At 32.9% G+C, this 12,407-nt stretch overlaps 1 protein-coding gene across 1 annotated transcript in view; it reads left to right on the top strand.

The window, feature by feature from the left end:
- The window catches only part of LOC117175510 (katanin p80 WD40 repeat-containing subunit B1), a 41,434-nt gene extending 29,435 nt beyond the window's left edge, over window positions 1–11,999 (top strand). Inside the window, exons 13-14 of the mRNA XM_033365217.1 lie at window positions 5,729–5,848; window positions 9,423–11,999. Coding sequence (XP_033221108.1) covers window positions 5,729–5,848; window positions 9,423–9,555 — 253 coding nt within the window. The 3' untranslated portion in view covers window positions 9,556–11,999. The remainder of the gene's footprint in view (window positions 1–5,728; window positions 5,849–9,422) is intronic.
- The last annotated feature ends 408 nt before the right edge of the window (window positions 12,000–12,407 follow it).

Genomic DNA, 12,407 nt, shown 5'->3' with positions numbered 1-12,407 from the left:
AATTATATTTGATAATTTAAACCTTAATTATTATTCCAATTTTTCATGTCGCGAAAAATTTAATTTGATTTAAACTCTGATGGAAAATAATAAAATATGTATTTCCGTATTTAAAATTGTTCACCAGCTTCATATTGGCTATTAGGCGTTTTCACTTCAATCAACAGCTGACTTCACTTCGTATATTGCAGTTATTTTTTAGTGCTCTTTCAATTTAACTATAGGAAATTTTTGTTTGAAAATATGCAACATCCCCATTGTCCGGTTAAACATAAAGACCATTTTTTTCAATGAGTGATTTGGACAAAGAAATTATTTACAAACAAATTATAATTGTTTGAACGATTGAAAATTAGTTTGAAAATGCTTACAAATATTTCTTGTATATAATAAAGAAAGTTCATGTCGAAAAAAGTTTAAAACAGAGCTCATATGTTTCACTTTTGCGCAAAATTCGCAATTTCAGTTTTTTGGATAATTTTTGGTGTCTAATAAAGAAGGGGTGTCAAAATTCAAAGTAATTTAGCGCAAATAATTCATTGGAGACTCCCCGATACATTCAAATACTCTCTCACAAGCTAGGTTTAAAACCAGAAACGTGAATCTCATTTATCCGAAAAGTACAATTTTCCCATGTTAATCTTATGGGATTTTTCGAGCTTTTGCGGATGACATGCCTGCTTTTCGAAAGTCGTCTTTTTAGATCACCCTGCAGTGCACAGTTAAGGAAAAATGTCCGATAATTTGTATATATTTTTCTCATCTATATTTTGCCATGCAAACTTGTCTGAAGTTGTATACTTTTTACAAAGCTGGATCAAGTTCTAAAACACCCTTTTCCAAGTGAACCCCCCTGCTAAAAGTTTTACACCCCGAACGCAAATTCGATGGCAAACAAAGTGGTTGGGTTGAGAGGGTACTTCGTACAAGATCATAATTTTGATGCAGCATGCACAGTATTCGCAAAGAGTATTTCGTGTCATCGCTGTATGGGAATGGCTAATTTGGATGGCGAGCGACGCGAGGCCACAGTACGACCAAACGTTTGTGCGAACGAAAAAGGGTCGCGAAAATTAGCCGAGACAATAAGAGACAGTGGCAGATGCAAATTTGCGTCCGATACCGTTCTTTCGCGAACGTATTGTTCGGACGATTGAAATTCGAAGGGCAAGCGGAGTACGAAGCGTCGAAGCACACATGACACGCTTTAAACTTCTCTTGGATATTCAATAATTCTCTTTTCATCCCCATGACATGTTTTCAATGAATCGTCTACAATTTCTACATGAGTCTCATTATCATTTCAAATATTCAATTTATACTTAATCATTTTGTCAACTTTCCTTAAAATTTATATTCTAAACTTTGTTCTTTTATAAATATTTGTGTATTTCCTAGCACTAATGAGCAACAATTGAAAGAATTCAAGAGATTTTTATACACGTATTTTGAAAGAATTCTATAGATTTTAAGAGATTTCAAGGGGTTTAAAGAGATCATTTAAAATATTCTTTTAAAAACAATTGGAGGGCTTTGTAAAGAATTCTTAGGCATTCAAGAGATTTTATTGGCTTTTACATTCATTTAAAAATATTATTTTTAAAAGGTTAAAATTTGAACAGCTTAATTTAAAGTTATTGTAAAATTTTTAATAATTCAAAATTAAATCATAGAGTTTTGACTGTCTATCCATTAGAAACACAGCGCATCATAATATGCAATAACATCTGCTTTGAGTTCTCCAGAAAAAATAACGAAAAGGTCAACAAATTATAATTTTTTAATTTTAAAGGTAGACCTTCTCATTATACATGCGGTCACAAAACGTATTAAAATTGTAAAATCATTGGTACCCATCACTGCGGTGAGTTTTTTAACATTTGTTTTATATATAATTCTTTTGAAAACTGTATGCATCTTTAAAACTCTATTATATTCCATGGAAACACTTAATACTGTTTGGAATTCCCTTGTCCTTGACATTTTGTTATGACCTTATAATTTTTTTATAGAGCGTTTAAAAAATTCTTGGAATCTCTTTAATCAGGGTCGAATCCAGAAACAATTCTTGGTGGCTGGTGTCGGGGGGGGGGGGGGGGGGGGGGGGGGGGGGGGGGGGGGAGTGCTTTGCATCATATTTGAAAAATTATAATTAAAAAATTGACCAGTGCTGAAGCTCTTGTGGGTATTCCTAGACTTTATGAGTTCTTTAATTAATGATAACAATAAAATAATTTGCTTGAATAATTTTACAATTATTTCAGTAATACATATTTGTTCAATTATATATTTTACCTAAAAAAAGCAGGAGAAACATTTTATCTCACTAAATTTTCGGCAAACTTTAATATTTGCAGTGCTAATTTGTTTATTATAAATACTGGTAGATGTTTAAACAAATTTAATTTGTTGTTTACAGAATTTTTTTGTTAATATATTTTATTTCTGCTACTTTTTGAAACCGATTTTGCTCAAATTTTGAGATTTTTTTTGGGCATTCGAACAGAACTGGGGGGGGGGGTAGCAGAGAAATTCGAAAAGGGAAAAATAAGGGCCACCCTATTACTATATGCTCAATGTACCCCATGTGTCAACAAATGTTTTATACGTTCTTTTGGAACGCCACCCCTCTAAAAATGTAGAACTTTGTTCAAATTCAAAATTATATAATCCAATAGATAGATTCACAATCAGATGGCAGCCCCAGCATTAAAAAACAAGTGAAAATTAGGAATGTGCAAAATACTTGAAAATCCGAACCCTATACGGTTCAGGCTTCGGTTTCGCTCCCCAACCAAAAACTCGAAAACCCGCTTCGGCAAAAAATGCATTACAAAATTTTCCTAATATTTCCGGTTACTTTTAGTCTTTGGGTCGGGTTTTGGGACTTTAGTAATCTAGAAAGCAACCGAAAGTAGATATATTTCATGTTCAAAGAACAAATAAAGGATGTGCTTATGACACTCGCCAACTTTAGATGCGTTTTTTTTTTCGAAAAACGGTTTGTCAAAGTTCCAACTTAAAAATTCCCCGGTGACTCGTTTTTCAACATACAGGGTTCATTTTGGACAGGGATCATTATTGTTGATCCTCCCGAGTAAAAATGCTTCGATTTGTGTTCGACTTGATTATGTCTTGAGTTTGTCTCCAAGACATCGATGTCTGGCTGCGTCTCAAAACTGAGTTGAGACAGGACTTCGTCTTACTTTAATAGCCACGACAATTAAAACGGCTTTTACTTGTCTCAAGTCGAGCCTTGTCTTGGCTGTAACGACGTTTACTTGTCTCAAGACAAGCCTTGGCTTGGCTGAGATGGTCGAACCTTTTTCGGCTCATAAATGAGATTAAAATTGATGGATGAAAAAATTTGTAATTATTAAATTGGTTATTTTTAATTTAAAAATCAGAATTTGTTGGTCTGAACCAGTATGACCCTTAACAATTTTTTTCAAAAATATAAAAATGGTAACTTTCTAAAAGTATCTCCTAAGCCGTTAGAAATACGTAAAATCAAATAACATTTTCGGTATCATCGTCAAACAAGTATAATACAAATGAAAATCCGTAAATAAATTGATTGAATATATATATATATATATTGTATAAAAATATACAAGATTGTTGAATCATTAACAAAGATTAGCTTTTATGACAGACAGAATTACCCCTTTTGTTAGGACCTGTATATACTCGCTCGTTTTGCAGTCATAACAATTCGACTGAAGATGTAAATTTATGTCTGCAAGCCATAGCAACTTGTCTCCAAGGCATACATTGAAGTCTGGCTCTGTCTAAAAACTGAGACATGCTCAAGTCGAACTTTTCGACTTCAGCATGTCTTGATTGGGGCCAATTCAAGTCGAACTCAAGTTGAAGCACGGACTTACAGCAATATGATATCCCGAATTTTATCATATTTATGTCCCCCATTATACCAGGGATATCCCAGGGATAACCCGTTGGGATGTCGTTCAAGGCGGAAATTTCTATATCGGAATTTTCTGGGATATTAAAATATACCATCTGGGATATCAGCATTTTTTATTTATCCCATGTGGAAGGTTTGAATATCTCCGAAACGTCCCACATAGACATCTCGCATATCCCAGGGATATTCTATGATATTATCCCTAGTATATTCCTGGGATAACCCGGGACATAAATGGGTTCAAATAGGATATCCCAGGATAGCTTATTGCTGTGAGGGATCAATGTAGTAAACTAACATATATAAAATGAATCACCTAAGTCCATATCATACTTTAAAACCTCGGAATTGTACATGATAATTTTTTTTTGATGTAATGTTAAAGTAGCCAACTTCAGATCAAAAATATTTCTGGGATTTACTTGTGGAGTACTCAGCAATTTCCTTTCATAAAACTGTTTATCTAATATGAACTTCGTAAAGTTATTATGAATTGTGTAGTACAAGTACTGTTAAAGGTTCAACCGTAAACGAAATACAATTTCTTTTCGTTTGTGACCGGAGGTCCTAAAAGTGAAATAGTCTACTAATTATCTTCCGTTTCGCAGCTGTTCTAATTTATTTCCTTCTTTTTCCTTATTCTAATATTTTTAATAGTAACGTTTTCAGGCACTGTTCGCATCGAAGATGAGTGTAATTTGTATTTGTATAATTGTATAATACCATCATGTTATATGATGCAGAATTTGATGTCAGACTTAACGTAGCATGTAAATAGTGACTATATGATGGGCAGGCCGATTTAGGTGAGCAGTTTGTGTAACCATACTCGTCATTTTTACGCCTCGTTCGTCATGCCGTCGTGCAGAGCTCAGTCCGTGAGAAAAAAAAACAATGAATGTGGACTGCACTTTTGGCGCGTGTCATATATTCTCGGGGAAAAGGCTTCACTTCGCGATGTTTTATGTATTTTTTTATATTCTAATTGGAAAAGTGCTACTTGATAAAGTTTAACACTTTAAAGTTCAAGCCAATGCAAGTGATCAGGTAATTCATTTTTCGCTCAGACAATTTTGTTGATTTAACCAAAGGTTTTAGCTTTGAAGAAAGAAATATTCAGACACGAAGAAACTTGAATTTTTCCATTAAAATGTTCTCTTTTCGAAGGTCATGCAAAAAATACTGTATTTTATTGAATTTCACTTTTTAAAGACGGTAGCGCTACCGTGTTAGGGCGTAAATCTTTCATCCATGAACAAATTGCAAGGAAAGTCGGGTTCGTGAAATTAGTCAACATGCGACGTTTTTACGCATTCGACGCATTAATTAGAAAGGAAATCATGTTCGTGAAATTAGCCTAAATGTGATGTTTGTACAACCGATGTTTAAATTGTTCTTAGGTAGTTAGTGATTGACACATAGAGAAGAGTAGCCTTCACACGATTTATAACTGAAGAATTCATAGGCCCGGGTGGCGATTCGATGCGCCGATTCGAATGGGAGCAACCAAACCCTTTATCGGAAAGAGAAACCGAGCGTGCCGAATTCAAGCGAGGTTCGCGTGCCTTGTTATTTATTGGCATCGTTATAGCGTAATAACGCGTTGTAGGATAATAATGCGTAACAAGGTAGGAGGGCAACTGTCCAGTTGAACATCCATTCTGTTATTATACTGGCCCAGTCACATAAAAATTAGACAAATTGTTTAAGTGTACACTTTTCTTTGGGTTCTTATCATTATTAAAAGGCTTAACAGTAATAGAAATAATCTAATAATTGTAAATTTAATTTTTGTTGCAGGTACGTGACCGTCGGATGTTCCGCTTTGAGGCTGATTCTTCGAAATTTCGCACCGGTTATTAAATCAAATGTGGAAGCACCTTTGCATAGCATTGGTGTGGATGTGTCCCGCGAAGAGCGGTAAGTTTTTATTTGCATAATTCTGTAATAAGGTTTCCAGTCGAGCATCTGTGTCTGAAGGCAAATATTTAAATGAATTTGCGTTTCAGGGTGGTCGCTGTATCAGTCAATTCCGAAAAATGACTTAGAATTTTTCGAGACCGGGAAATACGAGTCGATTAATTTTTTCAACGAAAATTGTTATAATTATTTAGTTTGCAGTGCCTAATCTTAGAATTCTTTATGTTATTCAAGACATCAAAGTTTCAACTATTTAATTTTAAAATGTTCATTTTTAAGTCTATTAACTTTAAACCATTACCTAATGGGTTATTTGCATGAATTTTCGGATAATACATTTGTAAATGTTACATAATATTCTAAAAATAGTAGTACATTTAAAAAAAAAGTTTAAAGATTTCATTTACGAGAAAACAATATTTTAAAAAGGGTCGCAAACCCTATTCGAACAATACTGTGACTTCTAAACATTACCGTTTTGTATTGTCCAGTCTTTCCTACGTGTCGTGCTTTTTTTTACAAAGTGAAAAAATTGAATTTTATTATTTTTAATAAATTAATAGAGTTCCCAAAGGGGCTATGCCAAGACGTACTCGGTAAACATAAGGGGCTACCCCGTACATAGTCTTATGGAATTTCGTGTCTTTTTGTAAGTCTCGCGAGGTTTTTAGAAAAGAATACTTGTATGCAGTGACACTGTCGGTTGTAAAGGTAGATATGGATATTGCGAACACATTTTTTCGCTTATTTTACTATACAAACTGCATATAAGAGCCATCTGTTTGTCAACAAGTGATGAGCGTGAGCATTCCGCTTCTTTTTTCGTTTGTACATAATCAATCCTCCAAGAGCCCGTAGTTCGAGAAATAATACAAATATTGCTCTGAAACCTTGATATGCAGTAGATTATACTATTTTATTAGTTTTGTTAACGGTAACAAAAAATTACACGTAAATGTAATCTCCGATATCTGAGAACATTATTTATTAAAAACTAGCATTAAATGTACGGGCGCTTTAATTCTTTGGATTTTTATTTCCTAACATCAGGAATAAAAACAATTTAAAAATCCATTATTACACAAATTTTCAAATATTAGGATCAAAACATTTATGAAACAATGATTGATAATTTCAAATTGTAAGCGTTGCAGACTAAAAGTTTAAAAATTGGACTATATCATTAGAAAGCAGTTGTAATAGTATCATTTCAGAACGTTTAAAATTAAAGAATTTTATCTTGAATTCAAGAATATCGAAATTAAATTATTTCAGATTAAAATTTCGAAAATAGGATAGTAAAAAACGTTAGCAATTTAATTTTTTTGTATCAGAATTTTGAAAAATGGATAATTTAAAAACTAAAATGAATTAAAACTGTATTCTTTCTAATCAAAAGCGTTAGAAACTAAATAATGTATTATTGAAAACTTTTGAATTTAAATATTTTGCAATTCGAAGCGATTAAATTAAAATTTGAGATTAAAAGTCAAAGCTTCTTAAATTTTAAAACTTTAAATTCTGATTACGTAACAAAACGGATTATGCAACATTAAAATTAATTAGACAAATCTTTGAAGTTGAATTGTTCTAAAAAAGAATCCAATATAAAAAGTAATTTTAAGTGGGAAATATTTTCATTGTTTTGAATATAATCTGGAGGCATTTAATTAAAAAATTCTGTTACAAATCTTTTAAATTTAGAATTATGCAACTAGAAAGTCTTTCAATTTGATTATTAAATTAAAAATTGGCTATGGAGGCGTTCAATATAAAATTTTGAAAGATTTAAAACTTGAAATAATTGTCCCGACATTTTTAATACAGGTCGGTCTCTGAATAGGCGACTGGGGAGGAAGCGTTTCCGCGAACTGAGCTCCCCCCACCATAAGACTCAGTCGAAGCGTAATCTGATATTTTGTTTGCCTTTTTCGATCTTGGGGCATTTAATCTGAATAGGCGACTGCGCGAGTTGTGCGATCATTTGGTTTGTTTTGTTTCAGTGAAGTGTATTGATATAGATGTTACATGTTTTTATTACTTGTTTAGTGTAATTTTAACAGATTATCAATACAATCCGTATAAATTATAATTATTATTAATTAATTAATTATATTAATTATATTACAGTATATCAGTTGAAACTTGCCTACGTATACAATTTTGATCTGTATCAATTTGTACGGATACAATTTTATTTGTATCTCAATAGAAGAATCTTTTTTAGGCCAAAATACTTCCTATAATGAAGAAAGCAACAATTCCTTTAAATTTCTTAAGCCATCTTTAGAAGTTTTTTTAGATGAAGATATTTAAATAGAAATTTTTCTTTTTTCTTAATACGCATAACATATTAAGTATTCCTTCTTGTAAACTTATTTAATTTTTTTATATTAACAATAATATTTAATATTCAATTTTAATTTTGATAAAATTTAAAAACATATATCAAAAAGTAATATGTAAATGTGTTAAAACGCTAATAAAAACTCACTTCTGAGCTGTCGCCTATTCAGAGCAAATGCCTCGAGATCGAAGAAGGCAAACAAAAGATCAGATTATGCCTCGACTGAGTCTTGTGGTGGGGGGAGCTCAACTCGCGAAAACGCTTCCTCCCCAGTCGCCTATTCAGAGGCCGACCTGTATTTGAATTTGAAACTGCAACATTGTGAAGTTTGAAACCGGATACTGCCAAAACTTAAGAAATTTCAAATAAAATATTTGCGAACTAAAGTTTTTGAAGCGAAAAAACGTTGCGTTTAATGCCTCAAAAATTAAAATGTTTCAGAATCGCATATTAAGAACTATAATTTTAAGTTGAAACTATAGAAATTTTAAAATAGATGAATGTATTATTAAGTATCATAATCCCTATTATTTTTACCGTTAAAAATTGAAGAATTAAAAAGTAGTGGAAAAAGTTTACTTATTCTAAAAGCATTGAAAATTACATGATTTCTAAAAGGAAACTTTCAAAATTGTTTAATTCAAGTTTGAAGCGTTAAAAATTAAACAATTCAGAACTTTGTTTAAAATTTAAATACTATTAAATTTGCGTCTTGAAACACAGTAATTAAAAATTAATCATTTTCAAGTTTTGCATCATGGTTTCTAAAATTTTTTTATATCATCTAAAGTTCAAAATTGATATTTCGAGAGCCAATGATAAATTGATCAAGAATGAATGAATTTTAGATTATTATATGTCATTGTTGAAAAGTTGCCGCCAACGAATTGGGATGTAACGAGAATATCGTCACGTTTCTTTTCTTTAATTTCTTTATACAGAATATAATTTATCTATGATAAAGAATCCAGTTTTTATCACCATAAAAGGTCTACATTTTGTCGCGATAAAGTTTGATGAATAGGGTAGGTGAACTTAATTTGTAACGCGTTTTGGTAACCGATGTCTTTGAGTTAAATAAGAAATAAAAAGCTAATGTTTCTTACACGAGAAACTAAAAATAGTATTAACTATTTAAGTAATCATAAACTTCGAAATGAAAAAGGCTTAGGTTTAATTTTAATTTTCAATTTTGTTGATTTTCAAGGTGACTAATTCTGCTTCCAGATATCACAAGTGTCATTCCTGTTTCGAGCAGCTCATGACAATAAGAAGTGTTTTACTGAAAAAGCAGGCATTGCCAGGGAAGTTGGGGGCCTCATTTCGCGAGTTAGACGAGCTGATGAAAAGCCTCGAATGACCAAAGTGACGGATCGTGCGACCATGTTCCACTAAATTAAGCCGCCAAATCGCCCGTGCTGCCCCGAGAAATCTAAGAACCCGGAGAAAAATAAGTCTGCCAAGAGATAACGAAGTAACAAAGTTAAGTTCTTGGTTTCCAGTGTGACTGGGAAGCATTGACTTGTCGCTTCGTCGTTGAATGCCATAAAATATACGTGCGTCGGCGCTCGCTACAAAGAACAATCTTCGAGAAAAGATTCGACTGTCAAAAAAGCGACGATACGACAAGCGCACGCTAAAAGAGAGAAAGGTCGTCGTCATCTCTTCCTGAAACTTCAGAATACTTTGCTCTAGAATCGCATCCAAAGCAGTGCAAAGTTTAACGGTCTTGCCAATTTTTGTTAAAAGGAGAGCATTCGCACTCCTGATAATCCTATAATCTCGATAGTAATGAAAAAGCGATAATAACGAGTAATAACTAACTTACAGTAACTTTTTTTATCTTAACAAATTCTATTTTTTCGATTTCAATCAAGGGCGACCATAGAATAATGCTCGCTCGATAATACTTTTACAAAAATCTTGGCAGAAAGACAATCTCAATAAGGAAAAAAGATACGTTTCACTTTTCCTCAAGTGTAATTCATTTTATGTCAATTTAGAGAGTTTAATCGAAGGCGTGAAATAGTCGTACTGCAATCTAAAAATGGCAATTAAAAATATATAAATTCTGATTTAAATCTAAAAAAAAGGATACAATATATTGAATATAAATGACTAGGTTTCAAATACATTTATACATTTTACCCTTAAAGGTATCAACATTTTATAACGCCAACCGATTTTAATGCACAAAACTATTGTCTGCCTTTTACGTGCATCTAGCACGTATTTAATCTTTTCTACAGTCTATTCAAAATTCTACCGATGTCTTAAATATCTGTAAAAAGAAAATCTGAGGCAGAAACTTGATTTGGTTGTATTGGAGGCACGCCTGGCCGCCCCCGAGAGCGAATCAAATGGATCGTTCCCGAACGGTTCGCTGTCCTTGCTCAAACTTTATTCGTCTCTTTGTTCCTTATTCGATGATTGTCCTGAGCCCATCATTCACCGGACTTTCTTTTTTTTGCACGCATAAATAACTGGCAGGTTCGACTAGAAAATTGAAATGCAAAAACAGGAGTAACGGAACGGATATTTTCTTCGCGTCTTTCAGTATTTTTAGTTATCAAGAGTTTCAAGTTTCAATGCATGCGAACAGTTCGATTTTATTCAGAAAAATATTCTTTGATTTTAGTAAATTAATTAATTTTTTGAACTGGGTAGTATCTATTTCGTCTCAATTGAAAACTGTACTACTTAGAAAATATTTATTATCCAGTCCTGACTGAATTTAGTAAATACAAAATATATCGAGGACATAAATTGGAAAAGTATTCTTGAAATCTATTTTCGAGTAGCGATCAAAATAATAAAATACTATTGAGACATACCTCTTTCACACCAATGCGTGCTAAAAATTTAACTTTTTAACTAAATCTCGAGTCAACTTGACGATTCCGTCCAATATATTTTTATAAGAGAACGGGTGCATGCATTTTAATGAGCTTTCTTCCACTTGCTAGATACTGGCAAATAAATATGAAACAAATACTACAATGTTTATTAGTTACCGGAAATGATAAATGATGAAGCAGCCGATCTTAAAAATTTACATTCGAATGTAAGTCTGTATGTTGTCGCGAGATATAATTTTTCGTTACTTCACAATCATGTGCGAAGTCAGATCTTTTCTGTCTACGCTTTTGTTATTAAGTTTTTCATCCCGAGACTGATCGCAAGTAATTCTTTTTAGAAAATTTGTTGAACTCTTCCGCGAAGCGTGAGTTTGTACTTTTTACTACTTTTTCGCTTGTTGTCCTTAAAGCTCTTAGTTGTGTTTTACATACTTTTTACCCCAGTGAAAGCGAACTGAATTCATTTTACGGTGTCTTACTTACAAGACAATGTAGCGATAGATATTTATTTGCAATCAATAAAATGGTTTTCGCAATCTTCCATCGTGTTCTCGATTTGAAACACGGAATTTTTAGCCACTATTTGAAATAAATAAATAATAAATTAAAAATAAGGACTAGAGTTTGGATCAAATCGTGGTTGCGCAAATGGTTTTATAGTCCGTGGTCGAGCGAGGTCTCGTGCAAATTTAATGAATTGGTATGAACGTCGAAGGTACTAACGAGTCTTTGGTAACGACCAATCGAGCTTGGTGATTATAAACAGTCTAATCTTTAACTTCCACAATTTATTCTACTTGCATGTATGATAAACGTGTATAATAAGTGAACATTTTATTTTTCGACGATTGTACGAGTTTCAAGTTTACCTCCGAAGCGACGATCGTCTAGGCACTAAAATTCGCATTGTAAAAAGTAATAATAATGTTAACTGTCGATATTTTAATCAGGCATTTCTTTAGTCAAACCTGTCCCCTACTAAAAGGCTTTTTGCGAGGGAAGAAAAAGCGTTCCATAATTGAAGGATGGAGTTAGTTGAAATCCTGAATGGGATAAGTCGAGCCCATTTTTTACATGCAGATAGCAGTGAGCTATCGAGTCTGATACTCATGTATCAAACTGGATAGGTAGCGTGAAACGAACAGCAAACATTCGACACGATCTTATAATCCGTGAAATATCGCGACCGTTTAAAACGAGGTGCGCGTGGCGAGTGTTTGTTTCTGGATTACGTATTCATAGGGTTACTATGTAGGTCCGTGGGTGCACTGAAGAAAAAGGGCATGAGAGAAGGGTGCTTAAAACTATAACCCTTCGCTTTACTGATGGGTAAAATGTGCACATTTTCTCTCGC

Source organism: Belonocnema kinseyi, chromosome 6 (genome assembly GCF_010883055.1).
Source record: "Belonocnema kinseyi isolate 2016_QV_RU_SX_M_011 chromosome 6, B_treatae_v1, whole genome shotgun sequence".
NCBI classification, from domain to species: Eukaryota; Metazoa; Arthropoda; class Insecta; order Hymenoptera; family Cynipidae; genus Belonocnema; species Belonocnema kinseyi.
Note: the sequence above shows the minus strand (reverse complement) of the source record. Positions and strands in the feature narration are given on the sequence as shown.